The sequence below is a fragment of the Eulemur rufifrons genome, chromosome 16 (genome assembly GCF_041146395.1).
Source record: "Eulemur rufifrons isolate Redbay chromosome 16, OSU_ERuf_1, whole genome shotgun sequence".
Classification (NCBI taxonomy): domain Eukaryota; kingdom Metazoa; phylum Chordata; class Mammalia; order Primates; family Lemuridae; genus Eulemur; species Eulemur rufifrons.
This window is the reverse complement of record NC_090998.1, coordinates 18,382,400-18,405,108: the sequence shown is the minus strand read 5'-3', so window position 1 is coordinate 18,405,108 and position 22,709 is coordinate 18,382,400. Positions and strand designations below refer to the sequence as shown.

The window sequence follows — 22,709 nt, the reverse complement described above, 5'->3', positions numbered from 1 at the left end:
CAAAGCCAGCAGAAGAAAAGAAATAACAAAATTCAAAGCAGAACTAAACAAAATGGAAACCAAAAAAAAAAATTCAAAGGATCAATGCAACAAAAAGTTGGTTCTTTGAAAAAATAAACAAGATCGACAGACCACTGGCCAATTTAACCAGAAATAGAAATGACTAAAAAAAGCTCAATAAGAAATAAAAAAGGAGACATTACAGCTGACAACGCAGAAATACAAAATACCATCCATGAATACTACAAAAACCTCTACACAAACTAGAAAACCTAGAGGAAATGGATAAATTTCTAGAAATACACAACCTTCCAAGCCTGAATAAGGAAAAAATGGAAGTCCTGAACAGACCAATAACAGGCAACGAGATTGAAGCAGTAACAAAAAACATCCCAAAAAAAAAACAAAAACAAAAACGCCCTGGGCTGGACAGATTCACAGACAAATTCTACTAGACCTACAAAGAAGAACTGGTACCTATCCCACAGAAACTATTCCGTAACATCGAAAAGGGAAATGCTCATTCTATGAAGCCAATATCACCTTGATACTAAAGCCAGGAAAGGACACAACAAAAAAACAAAACAACAGACCAATATCTCTTGTGAACACAGATGAAAAAATCCTCAACAAAATACTAGCAAAACTGAATTCAACTACATATCAAAAAGATAATCCACCATGATCAAGTGGGTTTTATTCCAGGGATCGAACGATGGTTCAACATATGCAAATTAATAAACATGACCCACCACACAAGCAGAAACAAAAACAAAGACTACACGTCATCTCAATAGATTCAGAAAAAGTATTCAATAAAATCCAGCACCCTTTCATGACAAAAATCCTCAAAAAACTAGGTAAAGAAGGATTATAAAAGCCATGTATGACAAACCTGTAGCCAACCCCATACTGAATGAAGAAATGGAACAAGACAAGGGTGTTCACTGTCACCACTTCTATTCAACACGGTATTGGAAGTCCTAGCCTCAACAACCAAGGAAGAGAAAGAAAGAAAGGACATCCAAATCAGTAAAGAAAAGGTCAAACTATCCCTGATTGCTGATGATTGTATCACCCTATCGCCTCCTGGAATTGATAAATAAATTCAGCAAAGTCTCAGATTACAGAAATCCGAGCCTGGCACGGTGGCTCACGCCTGTAATCCTAGCACTCTGGGAGGCCGAGGCGAGAGGATCACTCGAGGTTAGGAGTTCGAGACCAGACTGAGCAAGAGCGAGATCCCATCTCTACTAAAAATAGAAAGAAATGATCTGGACAGCTAAAAATATACAGAAAAAAATTAGCCGGGCATGGTGGCGCATGCCTGTAGTCCCAGCTACTCGGGAGGCTGAGGCAGGAGGATTGCTTGAGCCCAGGAGTTTGAGGTTGCTGTGACCTAGGCTGACACCACAGCACTCTAGCCTGGGCAACAGAGCGAGACTCTGTCTCAAAAAAAAAAATAAATAAATGTACACAAATCAGTAGCATTTCTATATACTAATAACAAGCTGAGAGTCAAATCAAGGACTCAATACCATTTATGATAAATACAAAGAAGATAAAATACCTAGGAATATACTTAACCAAGGAGGTGAAAGATTTCTACAAGGAGAATTTTCTGATGAAAGAAACTGCAGTTGATACAAACAAATGGAAAAACATCCTTGCTTACGGATTAGTAGAATCAACATCATTAAAATGTCCACAATAGCCAGGCACAGTGGCTCATGCCTATAATCCTAGCACTTTGGGAGGCTAAGGCAGGAGGATACTTGAAGAGTTCAAGACCAGCCTGAGCAAGAGTCAGACCCTGTGTCTCTAACAAAGATAGAAAAATTAGCCAGGCATGGTGGCGCATGCCTGTAGTCCCAGCTACTTGGGAGGCTGAGGCACGAGGATAGCTCAAGCCCAGAAGTATGAGACTGCTGTGGGCTATGATGATTCCACTGCAATCAGGCTCGAGAGACAGAGCAAGACCCTGTCTCTAAAAAAAAAAAAAGTCCGTACTACCCAAGATGATTTACAGATTCAACATAATCCCCATCGAAATAACAATGCCCTATTTCACAGATCTAGAAAAAATAACCCTAAGCTTCATTTGGACGCGCCCCCACTCCCCAAAAAAAGAGCGCCCAAACAACCAAAGCAATTTTAAGCAAAAAGAACAAATCTGGAGGCATCACATTACCTGATTTCAAATTATACTACAAGGCAATAATAACCAAACCAGCATGATACTGGTATAAAAGTAGAGACCAATGCAACAGAACAGAGAACCCAGGAATAAAACCATCTACCTACAACCAACCAATCTTCAACAAAGCAGACAACAAAATATACTGGGGAAAGGAAGCCCTGTTCAATAAATGGTGCTGGGAAAAAGGGACAGCCACATGCAGAAGAATGAAACAGTACTCCTATCTCTTGCCATACAAAAATTAATTCAGGATGGATAAAAGAATTAAATGTAAGGCATGAAACCATAAAAATTCTATAAGAAAATGTAGAAAAAACTCTTTTAGACATCAGCCTAGGCAAAGAATTTATGATTAAGACCCCAAAGGCAAATATAGCAACAACAAAAATAAATAAATGGGACTTAATTAAATTAAAAGGCTTCTGCACAACAGAGGAAATAATCAACAAAATGAATAGACAACTGACAAAATGAGAGAAAATACTCACAAACTATACATCTGACAAACAAATCAGTAAGAAAAAAAACAAACCACCCCATCAAAAAGTAGGCAAAGGCCAGGCACAGGGGCTTGGGCTCACTCCTGTAATCCCAGCACTTTGGGAGGCTAAGGTGTGAGGACTGCTTGAGACCAGGAGTTTGAGACCAGTCTGAGCAAAAGCAAGAGCAAGACTCCACCCCTACAAAAAATAGAAAAATTAGCCAGGCGTGGTGGTTCTCCCCTGTAGTCCCAGCTACTCGGGAGATTGAGGCAGGAGGATCACTTGAGCCCACAAGTTTGAGGTTGCAATGAGCTATAATGACGCCACTGCTCTCTGACCTGGGCAAGAGAGAGACCTTGTCTCAAAAAAAAAAAAAAAAACAAAAACAAGTGGGCAAAAGACATAAACAGAAGTTTTCCAAAGGAAGAGATACAAATGGCCAACAAAGATTAAAAAAATGCTCAATGTCACCAATAATCAGGGAAATGCAAATTAAAACCACAGTGAGGATGAGGGCGGTGGCCCATGCCTGTAATCTTAGCACTCTGGGAGGCCGAGGTGAGAGGATCAGTTAAGCTCAGGAGTTTGAGACCAGCCTGAGCAAGAGCAAGACTCTATCTCTACTAAAAATAGAAAAAATTAGCTGGGCATCATGTTTGTGCCTGTAGTCCCACCTACTCGAGAAGCTGAGACAGAAAGATTGCTTGAGCCCAGGAGTTTGAGGTTGCTGTGAGTTAGCCTGATGCCACGGCATTCTACTCAGGGCAACAGAGTGAGACTCTGTCTCAAAAAACAAAACAAAACAAAACAAAACGCCTACAATGAGATACCACTCTACTCCTATCAGAATGGCAATATACATATATATTTTTTTTTTTCAAGAGATGATCTTGCTCTGTCACCCTTGCTAGAGTGCAACAGCATCATCATAGTTCACTACAACTTCAAACTCCCAGGGTCAAGAGATCCTCCTACCTCAGCTTCCTGAGTAGCTGGGGCTACAGGCACGCGCCAACACACCCAGCTAATTTTTTCTAGTTTTTGTAGAGACGGGATCTCACTCTTGCTGAAGCTGGTCTTGAACTCCTGAGTCCAAGTGATCCTAGCATCTCGGCCTCCCAGAGTGCTAGGATTACAGGTACGAGCCACCATGCCCAGCCATATGACTGTTACTAAAAAGTCAAGAAACAATAGATACTGGTGCGGATCCAGAGAGAAAGGAATGCTTATACACTGTTGGTGGGACTGCAAATTCGTATAACCTCTATAGAAAACAGTATGGAGATTCCTCAAAGAAATAAATGTATACCTACCACTTGATACAGCAAGCCCACTGCTGGGTATCTACCCAAAGGAAAAGAAGTCATTTTATAAAAAAGACACCTGTACCCAAATGTTTATAGCAGCACAACTCACAACTGCAAGATGCACAATCAACCTAAATGCCCATCAATTCATGAATGGATAAAGAAAATGTGATATATGTATATATGGAGTACTACTCAGCCATCAAAAAGAATGAAATAATGTCATTTGCAGCAGCTTGGATGGAACTGGAGACGATCATTATGCTAAGTGAAGTATCTCAGGAATGGAAAACCAAACACCATATGTGCTCACTTATAAATAAGAGGTAAATGATGGGTACACACAGGCACAAAGCCATACAAAGCACATCAGAAACCAAGAAAAGGGGAGGGTAGCAGGAGGGGCATGGGATAAAAACTTATTTATTGAGTACAATGAACACTATTCTGGTGACAGGCACATCAAAAGCCCTGACTTAAGTATTATACAAGGTATCCATGTAACAAAGACATTTGTACCCCCTTAATAGTTTGAAATTTAATAAATAAATTACATTAGGATATGATTTCTCACCTCTTAGGGTGGCAAAAATCCAAAAGTTTGACAACATCCTATTAGCAAGGCTTTGGAGAAGGTATATGCTCTAATATCGCTGATGACGGCACAACCTCTAAGAAGGGCATTTTGGCAATATTTATCAAAATTACCAAAGTTAATATAGCCTTTGATTCACTCATATCATTTTGGGGAATTTTTCCTACATATCTAATTATACATATACAAAAAGACAGATGTTCAAGATTCATCACTGTAGCACAATTTGTAACAGTAAGACTTGAAGCAATGCAAGTGTCTATATAAAGCTTGGTTAAACAAACTGCTACAACCACACAATGAAATACTATGAAACTCCTTTTAAAAAGAGAGAATACTGACTATGAATTGATATGGAAAGATCCTAGCGTAAAGTACATTCAAAAAGCAGGATACAGGCCGGGCGCGGTGGCTCACGCTTGTAATCCTAGCACTCTGGGAGGCCGAGGTGGGTGGATCGTTTGAGCTCAGGAGTTCGAGACCAGCCTGAGCAAGAGCGAGACCCCATCTCTACTAAACATAGAAAGAAATTATATGGACAGCTAAAAATATATATAGAAAAAATTAGCCGGGCATGGTGGTGCATGCCTGTAGTCCCAGCTACTCGGGAGGCTGAGGCAGGAGGATCCCTTGAGCTCAGGAGTTTGAGGTTGCTGTGAACTAGGCTGACACCACGGCACTCACTCTAGCCTGGGCAACAGAGTGAGACTCTGTCTCAACAAAAAAAAAAAAAAAAAGCAGGATACAGATACACACAATATGACACATCAATCATGGGGAAAACCTGAGTATATGGGAACTTTACTAATCTATATATTTAAAACTCTTCTAAAGTTAAAAGCTTATTTTTTTAAAAAAAGCAGGGTACAGACACTTTATAGTTTACTAGATTTTGCATAAGAAAGAAAAGAGAATGAGACTACGTATTTATCTACTTGTAGTTCCATATAGAAGTACTAGAAGAATTCACAAGAAACAATAACAGTAATTATGTACGGGAGGAAGGGGGATATGGGAACAGGCAAGGAAGCCAAGATTTCTCAACATAAATTTTTTTTCATAATTTTACTTGTTAATGATTGCCTTTTCAAAAAAAATTAACTTATTTTTAAAAGCAACTCCACAATTACCTCATTCACTATGAAACCCAAGGGAAGTTTCTGGCACAGTATTTACATTCCAATAGACATAATAGTTTTAACAACTATTAAGCTTCTTTAAACCCAAACTTTTAATCTCTGTAGTACATGTATTCTTTAATTAGAAACCAAAATATTTTATTTAATTTTTAATGAGGATAAATGGAAAAATGAATTTTACACAAACTTGCTCTTTATAAAGACTTCCCAGAATACATCTAATTTGACAAGCTGATTTACAACTAAGCCCAGTAGTATGACCTCAAACTGAGTGAAGGGAATCAAATCCCTTAGCGATGTACAATTTATTTCATCTAATAGTCAATGTTGTTTGCTAATAAAAGAGGCTGAAACCTCTGATAGTAAGAAAACATAATCAGACCACAAAGTATTAACGACAGCTGACAAGGTTTCAAGTCACTTGTCTGCCCCCTAGCTATTTTCAAGACCCTAAACTTACAGCAGGTTTTTTTCTGTTTTTTTAAATTTCAAAAATTGGATTAAATTATCTTTATTTCCATCTACTTTTTGAAATTCCATGCACCTAAAGGAATGTTAAAATAAATGGTTCTTTAAAAAAATTGTATAAGAGCAAAAATATGCCTATTAAAAAACACATTAGCTTAAATTGAAGTTTAAAAGAAAACCTCACATACATACTTACCTTGAACGGTTTGTCTCCACTGTGTGTCAGCATATGCCTCTGTAACCAACTCTGACTGGTCGATGGAGTGTTATAGACTTTACAACCTTTCCATAAGCAAACAAATACCTGTTAAAAAAAGAGCCATATTAATTTTCATCACTTATTTCAAAGAGTTTTGATTCCTTTAAGTCCAAAAAGAAGATGTTGCAAATCTTCAATTGACAAAAAGAACCATTTACTGTATTAGCGAATCAAAATGCTTAATGTAGTTAAACTTCTAAACTTCCCAGTGAAGGCACTGTATTAATCCTTGCCCATTCAGCTTGCTGTCCACTCCCTCAACATGGAATGACACACCAATCACAAAGTACTACTGAGAAGGAAACATATTAAAAAATTACAGTGTATCCCTACGAACTAGGACAATAGCCCATTATTTATATTTTTGTATTTACTGCACAGAGGAACAAATTTAATTTTAAATATCAGGAAAATATAAAGGCATAAAAATAATTAAAATTAATAAAATAAACAATGATAATTAGTAGATAGATATTTTCAACTTCAAAGAATGGGTAAAATTAAATCCTCAAATTGTAATTTTTCTACGCATGCTTTTCTATTCTCACATGCATACTAACAAAAACTCTTATATTAAGAATTATTTCCGGCCGGGCATACTAACACAAATTCCTACATTAAGAATTATTTCCACCACGCCTATAATCTTAGCACTCTGGGAGGTGGAGACAGGAGGATCACTTAAGCTCAGGAGTTCGAGACCAGCCTGAGCAAGAGTGAGACCCCATCTCTACAAAAAAACCAGAAAAATTAGCTGGGCGCAGTAGTGCATGCCTATAGTACCAGCTTCTTGGGAGGCTGAGGCAGGAGGATCCCTTGAGCCCAGGAATTTGAGGTTGCAGTGAGCTTTGGAAGACCCCACTACACTCTAGCTAGGACAACACAGGGAGACTCTGTCTCAAAAAAAAAAAAAAAAAAAAAAAAAAAACTATTTCCAAATACCCTGATTATGATACAAAATTTAACATAAATGTTAAATTAATGCAGTAGTAAAAGCAATGGGTTACCCTATCATCATAATAGGTCCACATTCTTAGGTTTAAGGGTACTAAGACTGGATTTAGAAAGTACCAAGACTAATAATCTAATCTTTACCATCTTCTTACTAGTCATATATCAATTTCCTAATTGATGATATGTCTATCAAACTGAACATTGAAAACTGCTTCCCATCAGTGAGAAAAATATGAATCTATTGCAATCATTACCTTGAATGTACCATTTATACACTGTTCTTTTCTAAGGTAAGAACAATTATAAATAGTCACATTTTGAAGACTATAATGTACTATACATAGAACATAACAAAGCTATATAAAGAACTGAAGAAACATTCTTTAAATAGCCAGTCTAAAATAATTTTTTTTAAAGACTAGAAAAAACTGACAATCTACAAACAAATAACTGAGGTCAATTTTCAGTCAAAAACAAAACCACTTTATGTCAAAAAGGTCTAACAAGGCAATATCACCATTGCCATTTGACACAAATGTTGAGAGAATGTTATTGCATCCTGATTCCATAATAGATTTGCTAGTTTCTTTTAGTTAAGTAGATAAAGGAAGTCAACATTTCCTACTTCATTCTGACCCGAGCACATTTATAAACTGATGTGTGAGGTTCCCAGAGTTAAAAGTTACTTTTTAAAAATCTAGGAAAATAAAAAATTTTAAGCAATACTTAAATGCTATAGAAGTTAATTCAATATTGTTTGATAATCACATGCAGATAATCAGTGCTATCTATCAATTTCCTAACTCAAGACTACTGGACTTAAGAGTCTTAAATTTTTAATCCAGTGAATCAGGGGTTGGTTTAAAATTCTCTCACAAGTCATATCACATAAACAGAAATGCTTTAAAGGAAGTATTTGGGAATAAAATTAATAAAGTATTTGGGAATAAAATTAAATTAAATTAATTTTTATAGCAATTTTTGTAACAATGAGGAATCCTGTTGGTTAATCTTGATGTTAAGAAGATTCTGAAGTAACTCCTACTGTGAATTACTCTCAAATCAGAGAAGGTAGCATTCAGTTCCTTCCACATAATCATTACCTCTACCTAACAAATCAATCACTATGTTTGGGAGAAACAACTATCTCTAACTTCCAGTTTTTTTTCCTATGAGCAAACATGACTATGGAGGTAATGGCAGACTCTGTAATTACATCAGATACAGCATTAATTAGTGAGTAGGTATGGTCTAGAGTCCAGATGGAATAATGTCCAGTAACACTTAAGGCAAGATGTTCAAATTCAAAGAAAAACCAAAACCTTCAACCTAGTGAAATTTATAGAAAACGAAATAACTATAAAGAGACCAAAGTTATCTGTGTTTAGCTATACTGGAATGAAATATTTGAAAAATAATTCTGGGAGGAAAAAAAAACACTAAACTTCCACAAAGATAGTCCTGATACACCAAACTGGCACTAAAATTCCACATGAAGGCTACACAAAAAACACAAAACCATTCAAAAGCTCAATTTCCTTCCCTAACCTGTATCAGGAAGCTCTTCTGACAAAAATGTGGCCCAAAATCTGACAAAAAGGGTCTTCTTCAAAACTGAGACTTTTTGTATACACATAATGTGAAAAACATTTTTATACTCTATCTTTAGAAACTCTCCCATTGTAAAAGTTAAGCCCTGAAAATCAAACACCATAGGGTTCAAATTCAATCCAAATTTGGGAGGAATATGTTAAAGAATATAATTTCTCATCGTTCTTCTATCCTATTTGAATTAAGGTCTGGCTATTTTAATTAGAATAAGACACAAAGGTCCACAGTCCAGTCTCTCATGATACAGAGACTCATGTCACATTAGGTTGTATTAGATATAATAGAAATAGAAGATGGACAACCTCGGCTGGGTGCAGTGGCTCACGCCTATAATCCTAGCCCTCCGAGAGGCCGAGGCGGGAGGATTGCTTGAGCTCAGGAGTTCGAGACCGGCCTGAGCAAAAGGGAGGGAGGGAGGAAGGAAGGAAGGAAACAGACAACCTGAATTCTATCTAGCTCTCTTGCTTTGCAGCTATGTAATCTTGGAAGAATCACTTAGAATCTAAGCCTCTATTTCCTTTTTCATCAGAGACACTCTGACAACACATTTGGTAACTCCAAAACATATATCTTATATCTGTAAAGATATAAGATTATGTATTCCCTAAGAAAGACTAGTCAACAGAAAAACTGGGTTTATGTTAGACACTGAAGGTCCCTTCTCAAAATAACCACCATCAGATTTTTCTGCCAGACTGTCCAGGAAAACTAAAAAGAAAAAAGAAAAAAAACTCACACAGCCCTTAAAAGAGTAGGTTTTTAATTCTATCAAAGAATCTTCAAATTTACAATGGCTTAACATATAAGATGTAGAGATCTAAAGTTTCAATGCTGCAGGGAGGTTTGGGCTTTCTGTTGAGAACTCTAAGAAGTCTGAGTTCTGTCAGAACGGTCAGCTTTACCTTCAGGGATCTCCTCCAAAATGTCCAAAATGAAAACCCCTGGCACAAATCTGGGAACCAAGGGTAGTCTTAGTCTCCTTCACTTTGATCAACATCCTTGAACAAATCTAACAGTGTATTTATCTGTATTTATGCATGGCCTATATCTACAATGGCATGTGTGATGGTATAAATACACTTACACCTAAACATCTTACACCTGAGTGCAAAATGAATCCAACAAATTTTTCTGTAAATAAATGAAAAATCCACTGCAAAAGAATGCAATAAATGGGACAGAAGCCTAAGTATGCATAAAGAAATTCGGTTATTACCAGCAAATTAAAATCAGTCAAATATTTAATGTATTCTAAATGCAGAGCAGGGAAACAGTATAATCTACATGCCAAAATAAATAACGGTCTAATTATGAGTAATTGGTTCCTTTCGCAGTAAAATGACAGAAAAAGATTTCATATAACTAAGAGATACGGCCAGACATAGTGGCTCATGCCTGTAATGCCAGCACTTTAGGAGGCTGAGGCAAGAGGATTGCTTGAGGCCAGGAATTCAAGACCAGCCTAGGCAACATACTAAAACCATATCTCTACAGAAATTTTAAAAATTAGCCGGGCATGGCGGCATGTGCCTGTAGTTCCAGCTACTTGGGAGGTTGAGGTGGAGGAATAGCATGAACCCAGGAATTTGAAGTTACCACTGTACTCTAGCCTAGGTGCCAGAGTGAGACTCTGTCTCTAAAAAATAAATAAAGTAAGAGATATAACATCTAAAGTAAGGAAGGCGTTGGATGGATGATCCTATGGTACCTTCAAGCTCTAACATTTTTAAGGGAAGAAAAAACAGCTCTTTTATAAGATGTAAACATATAAAAGAGAAGCAAAATTTTTTTAGAAACAATTATTTTGTCTCAAATCAGTTTGCTTTTTCAAGATCTGCCAAAAATGATGAATATAATTGCTATCCTATTATTTTTAACCATATTAAATGTATTAACATCAATTTTCCACTAAAAGATATTTAATAGAACAGAAGACAAAAATATTTAATAAAACATTCAAATCATAAAAATGAAATATTTCTCATTTAATGCAAAACATATTACCAATCTCATGTTGTATTTAGGATATACTAGATTGGCACTCAAAACTCAAATCACCTCCTCAGATTGATCTCATATCCTAGCAGCACTCCAATTTAACCTACAAATTTAGTCTACAAATAACACTTTTTAAAACACACAGAGATGACTGGCCTCAATCAAGTCTTCAAATCATAACCTATCTTCCCTCCCACCAAAATCTCCTCCCTCTGTCCCCCAACAGAAAACACACCAAAGAATACAACAGGCCAGGCATGGTGGCTCACACCTGGACCTACCACTTTGGGAAGCTGAGGTGGGAGAATTACTTGAGCTCTGGAGTTTTGAGACCAGCCCGGACAACATGAAGACCCTGTCTCTACAAAAAATAAATTTAGCTGAGTGTGGTACTACACGCCTGTACAAGTCCCAGTTACTTGGGAGGATGAGGCAGGAGGACTGCTTGACCCCCAGAGGTGGAGGCTACAGTGAGCTATAACACCACTGCACTCCAGCCTGGATGACAGAGTGAGATCCCATCTCAAAAAAAAAAAAAAAAAAAAAGGAAAGGAAAAAGAAAAAAAGAATACATACAAAAATAAACTTAGGCTGGGCACGGTGGCTTACACTTAAGAGTTGAAGGTGGCAGTGAGCTATGACTGCACTCCAGCCTTGGTCTCAGAGACTTTGTATCCAAAAAAAAAAAAGAAACCCGAACAGCTTTCTGCAAATTGTTTTTAAGGTGAAAAATACTTAAGAAAGAAAGAACAGAATACTAATAGATCTTATACTAAACAAGATGAAGTTCCTTACCTTCCAAGACTTAGGTGTATAGTAAGAGGATGCTGGGATTTGAAATTAGATTAGTAAAACAGCTCAGAGTCTAGTCTTTGGAACCTAGTCAGGCACAGAAGTATGGACCCAAGAACACAATTCTGTTATACTTAACACAAAAGATTGATTGATTTGACTTTTTTGCCCGTTTGCTTTTATTTTTGAAATCAAAGATTTATAATTTTTTAAAAGGTATACTCATAATTTGGTATTTAAATGATCAATTTAATTTCTATGGGCTGGGCATGGTGGCCCACACCTATAATCCTAGCACTCTGGGAGGCCGAGGCGGGAGGATCACTCGAGGTCAGGAGTTATAGACCAGCCTGAGTAAGAGCGAGACCCCGTCTCTACTAAAAATAGAAAGAAATGATCTGGACAACTAAAAAAATACATATAGAAAAAATTAGCTGGGCATGTAGTCCCAGCTACTTGGGAGGCTGAGGCAGTACGACTGCTTGAGCTCAGGAGTTTGAGGTTGCTGTGAGCTAGACTGACGCCACAGCACTCTACCCAGGGCAACAGAGTGAGACACTGTTTCAAAAAAATTTCTAGTGTACAGAGTCACGTGCCCACCCACTTTGTTATAGGAAAACATCAAGAAAACCTAAATGCCACTTGACTTCAGCCTCCAGATATAGTTAAAGTCCACATGGACATAGCAACATAAATAGCCCACCAGGAGGAAAATGATGTTTCTAAGCTATAACAGTTTTGTTTTTCCCAGGGTGAAGATTTACAGATGAATAAGAAAATGAAGAGAAATATAGTATTTAGATCTTGCTAACTTACTGTTCTAGTAAAATTGTCATCTTTTAATAATTGGAAGCATAAAATTTTCTAGGGTTACCAACTTTTTCCTCATCTGTTTCTGCTCCATGATGATAGTTTAACACTTGGGGTAGAAAGAAGTAAGAAATCTAAAAAAAAAAATAATTAGGCCACCATAAGTGGAAAATCAGCTCTTTTCCACTTATATAAGGCACCTAGAATAGTCAAAGTCATAGAGACGGAAAGTAGAATAGTGACTACCAGGAGATGGTGGGAGAAGAGAATGAGTTTGTTTAATGGGTACAGGCTTCAAATCGGGATGATGATGAAAAAGTTCTGGTGATAGACAGTGGTGATGATTGCATAATAATGTGAATGTACTTAATGCCACTGAACTGCACACTTAAAAATGGTTAAAAAAATTTTTTAGAAAAGTTACCTTCAAAAAGGCCATCTCAAAAAACAAACAAAAAACAAAACCCACAACTACTCCTTAAAACACAAACTCTAAACTCAAAGCACAAAAATCAGGTAAAGAGTTTTCTTATCTTTTATAGTAGTACCAAGTTTTCCAATGCTCATACATATTTTATCATTCAGAAAACATAGTCTACATACTAATGACTGGCATTCAGAAAAAACTGGATGCACTCTCCACATTTCTTTGATCCTTTACATTTATAGTTTAGCAAATGTCTTTCAAAAATGAGGACTCCTTTCTTTGGTCAAAATAGCATTACTCTTAAAATCAGCTAGAGAATTGTATTATTTGTATTAAAGTAGTATCAGTAAGGATTCAAGAAATGACATGGGGGGGTTTCATTTCAACAAGATAGTACTTATAGCAGAAATACCAAAATTTCACACTTAGTTCTGTATTATCAATAAGGTACATGCAGTTGCAGTGATTACATTATACATTTAATTTAGAGAGTTCAGTCTATAACTGCATTTTTCCTACAAATCTGTAAAGGGCTGAAAACATTTTCATCAGGCTGCGTGTCAACTCAACTTACACGATTCTGAAACTTAGAAATGTAAAATCTTCCCACATCTACTAAGAGAAGCCCAGTGATGTTCTACATAGCTCATGATTCTATATGTAGTTGCTAAGTGACAAAAAAGTATCATGCCATGGCTCAAAAGTGGTATACACTAACTAACATCAAGCACTGGCTCACAAAAGGCAGATCTATAATAGAACCAACTTGCTAAGATAGTTCACACTAAATATCTGATATATTAGGGTTGGAGGGAGGCCTGAGTTACCAAAGCAGTCTAACCACTGCACTGGGTTTTAAATTTAAAAAATACTCGATGATGGACACAGTTCATTTACAGACCATGCAGAAGTATAACATTTTACTGGTTCCTCAGACATCACACATATTAAATCTAATAGGAAGACAAATGTACAAATGTTTACTTATCAAGTCTGAGTAATCAAAAGATTGCTGACACATTATAACATATTGTGACAGGGACAGGTATTTCTTAAAAGAAATTTCAAATGTGACACCTCTGGTCAAAATGTTAGAAATGCATACATGGTTGCATGTTTAACCAAAAAAAAAAAATCAATACTACAATCTAAATATCAACAGAACCTTGGAAACAGTTTACCCACCCATTTAAATCATGATTTTAACCACTTTAGTATCACTGTTCCTCAACAATGATGGCAGGCTTGTAGGAGATGCATGGTCTAGTAAGTTACCTACACTTATGATGTGACATTACTTTCTGGAAAACCTACTAAGTATGGTAAATATTCAAGGTAAACCTAGGTGAAGTTGAAAAAAATGTGTAAATTAATACTTTGGTCCATTACACTCCAGCTTACCTAATTTGCTTAGCTCTTAATTCACTACCCAATAAAAGGTACATGAACTGACAAAATTAAATATATTCCTGAAAGGATATAAGTCAATACTGACTAATCAGAATTTTCTATCTAAATCAGCTCTGACAAGACCTGGGAAAGATGATCAATTCTCACTCACAAATAACGAGTTCAGGCTGTCATTTAATAGGGACTGCATATACTAATTCTGGTAGCAATAGTCTCTCCAGTTAATTTCAGCATCAGGGATAATTTATGACCTTCTAACAAGGGAAATTCAGGACACTGTGCTAATTCCTAAATGCTCTCAACTCAAAACATTAGAACCTTGGAATATATTGTATTCACTTATAATATTTCCACTATATTTTTAAAAGTCTAATTTCTTCCAAATAACATATTTAAAAGCAAACTAAAATTCAACACATAATATACCCTATTTTCATTTTATTCTACCAATTTTGTGGGAAGTAATTGTCAGAAAATCATTTGAAAAAATAAAGCCTATATAAAAATAATCCCAAATTACTTTCAGAAATAAAACCTAACTAGCAATTATAAATTAATAAAACTAATGAAAACAGGGAGTGAAAAAAAGAAATGACAAAACCAACCCCTCCTCGCTGACCATCTACATGTATGGAACGGATGTGATCTGCCAGATCTGGGCTAGAGTTGAAGCAAGCCTGGCACTGGTCCCAACAACAATTATAGGCAATATTTTTGCTTGAAGAAGTAGTGCTTCCTTGTCCATTCATCATTGCTGGAGTTGAACGCCCACTGGAAATTGTGCTGTCTACATCCATTATAGTACTGCTTATGCTACAAAAGAAGAAAAAAGGCTGTGTTATTCCTAGAAATTCACTAACATGAATATGATCTTATAAATATTTAATTAAGAATACCACTTGACATTCTGCTCCATATGAACAATGCACAGTAACCATATTCTCCATGAGAAAACAACAATACTTTGAAATTAATTCATTGGCATAAAGAGCAAATCTAGGCAGAAACACAATGGTGCCTCAAAACCAGATATAAGATAATTTCAGCAACTTTTGGCAGACATGAACTCCCCAATACTATACCCTATAGAAAACAAACCACACACAAACAGCTTATCACATCTCATCCCTTCCATAGTTCAAAGGAACTTGAGAAAGTAATCATTTCCAGCTGTAAATAATTCACAAAGCATTATCTTTACAATTCTGCAAGTCACTTGTTGACCTGAAATCTCTTCTTCTACTCACTGATCTGAGAATACTAAATGCTGTCACATCCTACCTCTTTTCATGTCAAACAAGTTGGGAAATTTTGCAGTATTTTCCCTTCTAAATAAAAAAGCACAAGAGGGACAACTGGATACATTAAGTTTCTGATTTTACCAAAATCCAAATATTTCCTGGCCCTCAAATGTAATTCTTTTTTTTACTATTCTCTAGCCACCAAAAAAGACTGAAAATGTCAATTAATCCCTTTCACTTTTTATTTACTACACAAACGATTACATATAAGTATTTCTTTATTTACTAAAAAAAGTACATATTTGTGTTGTCAGAATGCTCAAAATTTCACACCTTAATAAAATGTAACACACACTTTTGCCTTTATTTTAAAAGCAATTCACTTTTTAATTTTTTTCAGTATCTTCCCAACAGATAAAGTGCATGAAAGTAGCTTCAATCAGAAGGATCAACAGTAAGAATGTTTTCAGACTAAAGCTATGAAAAGCTGTGTATCTGCATGCAATTTAAGCAATGCCACTAAATTGTGAAGATTACTTTTAAGGGGTATGCTTCCCTCCACCCAAAGTTTTTATCCTGGAAAATGTCAAAGACACAGAGTATGTCTAAATCAGAATTCAATTAATATTTTGCCCTCTTTGCTCTGTAATTTGCTTTTCTGAATCATTTGAAAGTTGCAGACATTATGACACTTCAACCACAGTTAATTCAGCACACATCTTCTGGGGGAAAAAAAAAAAAAAAAAGATTATTCACCTATATACCAATATGACCTTATTTGCTCACACCTAAGAAAATTATTTATTTTATTTATTTTTTTAGAGACAGAGTCTTGCTCTGTTGCCCAGACTAGAGTGCCGTGGCGTCAGCCTAGCTCACAGCAACCTCAAACTCCTGGGCTTAAGCAATCCTTCTGCCTCAGCCTCCCAAAGTAGCTGGGACTACAAGCATGCACCACCAAGCCTGGCTAATTTTTTCTATATATATTTTTAGTTGTCCAGCTAATTTCTTTCTATTTTTAGTAGTGACAGGGTCTCACTCTTGCTCAGGCTGGTCTCAAACCCCTAACCTCGAGCGATCCTCCCGCCTTGGCCTCCCAGAATACTAGGATTATAGGCATGAGACACTGCACCCGGCCCTAAGAAAGTTATTAATAACAATATGAATTTTGTTAGTTTACGAGGTTAGGGACAGACCAGGGTCTCACTCTGTCCCAAGGCTGGAATATAGTGGTATGACCAAAGCTTCAAACTCCTAGGCTCAAGCTATCTTCCCACCTTATTAGCCTCCTAAGTAACTGGGACTACAGCACAGCATGCCTGGCTCATTTTTCTTTTTTATTTTTTTAGAGATGGGGGTCTCACTACATTGCCCAAGTTGGTCTCAAACTCCTGGCCTCATGTGATCCTCCCTCCTCAGCCTCCCAAAGCACTGGGATTATAGGTATGAGCCACTAAGCCTGGTTTTAAGTAAGCTTTACAATGATTCCTGTCTAAGAACAAATGCACCCATTTTTAAAAGTTAGCAAAAATGTTTTTGTAGGATGCTTCAAATATGAAGATGTCTCAGATTTCCTTTTAAAGGATATTCTAGTATTTAAGTTCATCTGGCTAACTATCTACCAGTCAATATAGATGCTAAAGTTCAACTCTAAAGCTTCATTCTAAAACTTTGTAATCTCTATAAAAATCTCAAATGTCAATCAGCTCTTGGAATATCTGAATAATCATATATTGTTTGTTGTTACAGGGCTACACTGTAGGTAGGGTGGTTTTTCTATTCTGAAATATAAATTTTTATTCAATTCCTGGAAATTTCAGGTTTCGTAAGGCTCTTAACCCTGAAATGGTTGCCTGTTTTCCTTATCACCTACCTTATGTATTTTAAAACATTCAACTGTAAAGCACATACTTAAACCATACTAATTTAACTTCAAGGAGAAATAATAATTTTAAGTAAACATCATGCCCAATTTATAAACCACCTTAGGAAAAGTGATAAACCTCAATGAACTATTATGATACAATCTCCAAAATATAGTTAAAACTCACACACACATACAAGTCCAGGGCAGTAATGATCCAATTTGCATATCTAAGCTGGGGAGGGAGACAGAGATATGAGTTATCCTCTAAGGGCATAACCTCTTTAGAAAGATATACAAAATCCAGCAGATGTCTGCAAGAGGGGGGTGACAAGACTTGGAGATAAACTTATCTTTCACTATATATACTCTTTTTATATTTTGCTTTAACCTGTACTGCTTTTATTAAAAAGTTCAAAATGAAACCAAATCAATTCTTTTTTAATTGGGCAAAATAAAGTAAGGTCAAGAGAGACTCATATACTTAAGAGACATCCAACTATCATTACAGAATCTATCTACATAGTGCTTAGCGTAATTTTGTTTATTACCTTTACCAGAGAAGGGGAACGTTATCAAAAAGTCCAAATATCCATGAACACTAAGCATCGGTTAGTCAGTCTATGTGTGATATCATACACTTGAAACAGTACTTCACGTGGGTACAGCTACTCATAAAATGACAGCATAATGTAAGTGTTAAGAGCATGAACTCTGTCCACCTCTGGGGACTAAGTTGTGAATATGACAGAGTGTAGGGCAGGCCCATAGCCAGGAACACTCCAGACACTCTACACATGTTCAGCATCCACCCCCCTCCCCCCATCTAGCAGGCCAACTGAAGTTCTGCTTCACAGCCCCTCTTAGGCTCCTTCAACTTCTACGAAGTATCCAATTCTAAGCCTTCAGGCTCCTTTTGGCCCCAGACCCATGCATGCTACAATCAGTGGTTCTTTCCAATCTTAAGAATAATGAAGGCAACATTCTGATGCAAAATTCCAATTGTACTGGAAACAAATGACAGATAATTTCTGATTTTGACAAGACCCTGAGCTAGATATGGATTTCACAGAAAGCAGTGTCCTTCCTGTAACAGTGTATATAATGAGATAACAACCAGACCTAGAAATAATCTACCTCATCTTATAATATTTCCAGGACCATATACATATTAAAATTTTTCACTCAATTAATTCTTTTTTTTTTTTTTTGAGACGGAGTCTCGCTCTGTTGCCCGGACTAGAGTGCCGTGGCGTCAGTCTAGCTCACAGCAACCTCAAACTCCTGGGCTCAAGCAATCCTCCTGCCTCAGCCTCCCAAGTAGCTGGGACTACCAGCATGCGCCACCATGCCCGGCTAATTTTTTTTCTATATATATTTTTAGCTGTTCAGATCATTTCTTTCTATTCTTAGTAGAGACAGGGTCTCGCTCTTGCTCAGGCTGGTCTATAACTCCTGACCTCGATCGATCCTCCTGTCTCGGCCTCCCCGAGTGCTAGGATTACGGCGTGAGCCACTGCACCCAGCCTCAATGAATTCTTTTTCAATGAACACCTACTGATTCTATGAAATGTGAACACCTACAGAACCTAGTATTTATTTGAGAGAAAACCTAAGCCAGAAGAAGCACTCACACTATTCAGATAGTTTCAATAATCCAAAGTAATGTTTCTCGAACTTTAGTGTGTACATGAATCACATGAGCTCTTATTAATTATAGATTCTAATTCAGTAGGTTTAGGTTAGGCCCTAAGATAGGACATTTTTAACAAGCGCTTGATGCTGCTGCTGTGACATTTTTGAGTAGCAGGGCTCTAAGAGATCTCTTTCACTAGTATTATTACTCAACTGAAAATGACCACACTAAGAAATTGTCTCATATAGAATGGTTAATGAAAGCACACACAGACCCACACCGAGCCTGTGACAACAGAAAATCCGTACATTTTTAAAACACACACACAAATTGTTAGAGATGTCAAAGCAGTATTTGGGGAGGGACATGAGACATTTTTTAACATTAACATTTCCCCTTTCCTCTTTTCCATGGGCCTTGTTAGAAACTATCTGGCAAACTAGAGTTTTCTACCCAACACCTATAGTGACCAACTATATGATTTTATGAAAATGATTTCCTTTGGGAATTCAAAGGCCAACTCACTAAATACATCCAAGAACAGCCCTATCTTTGAGAACTCAAATTATTTCAGGCAAACATCTGCTTGGTGGACATGACCAGGGCCTACAGGGTTGCCAACCTTGAGAACATCATAAAGATCAGCTTGCTAAATGACAAAATACATGAGCAGAGGAAGCAAACATGGATGCTTATGTTATCATGACTGGGAAGAACAAGACCATGGTCTTAAGGTAACTGAGCAAAAAGTTCACGGACATGGTTTCAGATTACACGTCGCAAAGAATCTTTAGAAAACTACCACTTGGCAAGTGTTGCTGTATCATCACATAGCCATACCACACAATTATCTCAAAAGGCTACTAAAATACAACTCTCCTTTCCAACTAAATATTTGTGTGAGGCCAGATTTTTCTCACGTAGTTCAAACAAAAAAATTTTGCAACAGACTGAATGCAGAAGATATCAGAAGCTAGCTATCTTCTGTTAAACCAGACAAGTATTAAAGACATTAAGCATAAAACAATGCCACTCTTGGATTTTAATTTGGAAAAGTTATTTGTCATCTAAAATATTATTTATGTTACATGTAATTGGTTTATTTTTTTAATTAATTTCTTTAAAGTTCTCAGTTTAAGGTCTAATCCCGTACTAGTGATAAGTATAACCCGCATAAGCAAAAGCTCTTTGGTTTCTTGAATAACTTTTTTCTTAAGGAGACAGGGTTCTCAATTTAACTTTAACTGCCTCATTGAAATATAATTCATATTCTTCAATAAAAATTAGAAAGAGGCTGGGCACGGTGACCCATGCCTGTAATCCTAGCACTCTGGGAGGCTGAGGCGGGTGGATCACTTGAGCTCAGGAGTCGGGGACCAGCCTGAGCAAGAGCGAGACCCCGTCTCTACTAAAAATAGAAAGAAATTAGCTGGACAACTAAAAATATATAGAAAAAAAAAAATTAGCCAGGCATGGTGGTGCATGCCCGTAGTCCCAGCTTGGGAGGCTGAGGCAGGAGTATTGCCTGAGCCCAGGAGTTTGAGGCTGCTGTCAGCCAGGCTGACACCATGGCACTCCACCCCAGGCAACAGAGAGACTCTGTCTCAAAAAAAATAAATAAAATAAAATCAGAAAGTAAAGGGGTCCTAAGACCAAAAAGTTTGAGAACCATTGATCTAGGCTATATCTACAATGAAATTTGAATGCCTATTTGAAATTGCAAAGAACATGTTTCTGAACCAGAATATTTTTATTTTATTCTAAGGTTAATTATTGAATTTGAAATTCAGTCTGAGCCCAAATGAGTAGGAGCAGTCTCATCAGCAGTCTTCTAGGAAATCCATTTGTATTGTAGATTTTCCTTGGTAACTTTGAGACCTTCTCTTCTTCCCCCTGCCTCTTCAATGAGTTCAAGGCTACTAAAATGTGTAATTTTATTTTTTTTAGTATATGTTCTGCTGAAGCAAGCACTGAAATGTCTAACTTTAAAGGAGGGTAGAAGACCTGAAAGGAATGAGCATATAATCTGAAATCAAGTATAATTTATTAACCACTCAAAATATTAGAATATCAGAATTTCCTATAAATAATATGTCATTGATTAAGAAAGCTACAGCTCTGCACTGGTGTTTCCACCACTCTACGCCTTCACATGTCGCATGTCCATTCACATAAAATAATTCCTGCAAATCACAACCCTTATGCCTTAACCAATTAAACACCTTCCAAGAAGATTCACAGTTACTTGCTGCATGTTCTCTCCTAAGGGACTAGCCAGGTTTGTGGGGGGGGGGGGGCGAGGGGGGAGGAGGAAGTACAATTAATGGGTTGATATGAAACAATATTAGTTTTAGTGCTTAAGTTTGAGGTTCTGGTCACTTATGCATTTGTGATATGAAGTCAAAATAATTAAGGTTATTAAGCAATGATATCTTCCAAATAAAATGTCCTTATTAGTAATTCCCTTTCACAGCTCTAGATAGTAGAATTAAGGTATACAAGGAGACTACAAGACAAACTGTCCATATCTGCAAATCAGATTTTCAGAAGTGGACAAAATAAAGAAATAAATTGGATACTAAAACTGACATAAACTGCATCATCCACAAACGCCCACTTCAAATTTAGATTCATCTAAAAAGTCTTTATAAATTAAAGTGTTAAACTTATAAAAAATAAACAACAAAATACCATTTTAATCTGTCTTATGCATTGGGGTTCCATATAAGTACTCACTTAGGAAAAAGTTTCATCCTCAAAGTCTGTCAACTGCTTTTAGATTGTTTATTCTCTCAACAGACATAAAAATTGTCAACTACTAACGGTGAAGTGTAGTACTTTCACATTAAAAAGTCAGAAACCACTGAATTATGTTATATACAGAAGAAATGACAGAAAGAATAAAAGGTACCATAAATTTAAAGAATGAAGAAGAAAAACAAGATGATCAAAAAGTCTAACCACTTTCCTCAGGATCTAGAAGTTACTAATCTTAGGTTCCACGTAAGAACCTTCCTAAACCCTAAAGCATTAAAGCTATTTTATTTTTGTTCTACCAATGAAAAACACATAATCTTTAGGAAGTCTTCAGTTCACAGTTTGCATCCCAGTCATTATAAAACAAACATTCTGTAATTCTAATTCTTCAAGAATGGAGCATGGGTCTTCACATGGAATCAAGTGAGTGGCACAAGAGGAAGACAAAAATTCTACTGGTCCAAGTAAGGAACATTTAACAGAGGGTCAGAATGAGCATCATAAACTTAGTTTAAGTTTGTAATTAGTAAAAAGCTTTGGCTAGAAATAAGAATATATAGTTTTCCAAAGCATATTTATCAAATTATAGGCAAGCAACACTACAACCATACACAGAGATTCCTAATCTAATCACATAAGGAGCAAACTATCATTTGGTAACAGGTGACGTTCCTTTCATCTATAAAACTGCCACTCACTACTAGAAAAATTACACTATGTGTCTCTAACAATTATAATCAAAATTATTAAAGGTTAAAA

The 22,709-nt window shown here is 36.5% G+C and overlaps 1 protein-coding gene across 3 annotated transcripts in view; it reads right to left on the bottom strand.

Annotated features, from left to right (window-relative positions):
• Positions 1-22,709, bottom strand: part of AEBP2 (AE binding protein 2) — a 67,751-nt gene that overhangs the window by 29,602 nt on the left and 15,440 nt on the right. For all 3 annotated transcript variants that reach the window (XM_069489995.1, XM_069489996.1, XM_069489997.1), the window contains exons 2-3: positions 15,058-15,265; positions 6,388-6,495 (exon numbers count right to left, since the gene is read on the bottom strand). In XM_069489995.1, the coding sequence (XP_069346096.1) occupies positions 6,388-6,495; positions 15,058-15,265 (316 nt within the window). The remainder of the gene's footprint in view (positions 1-6,387; positions 6,496-15,057; positions 15,266-22,709) is intronic.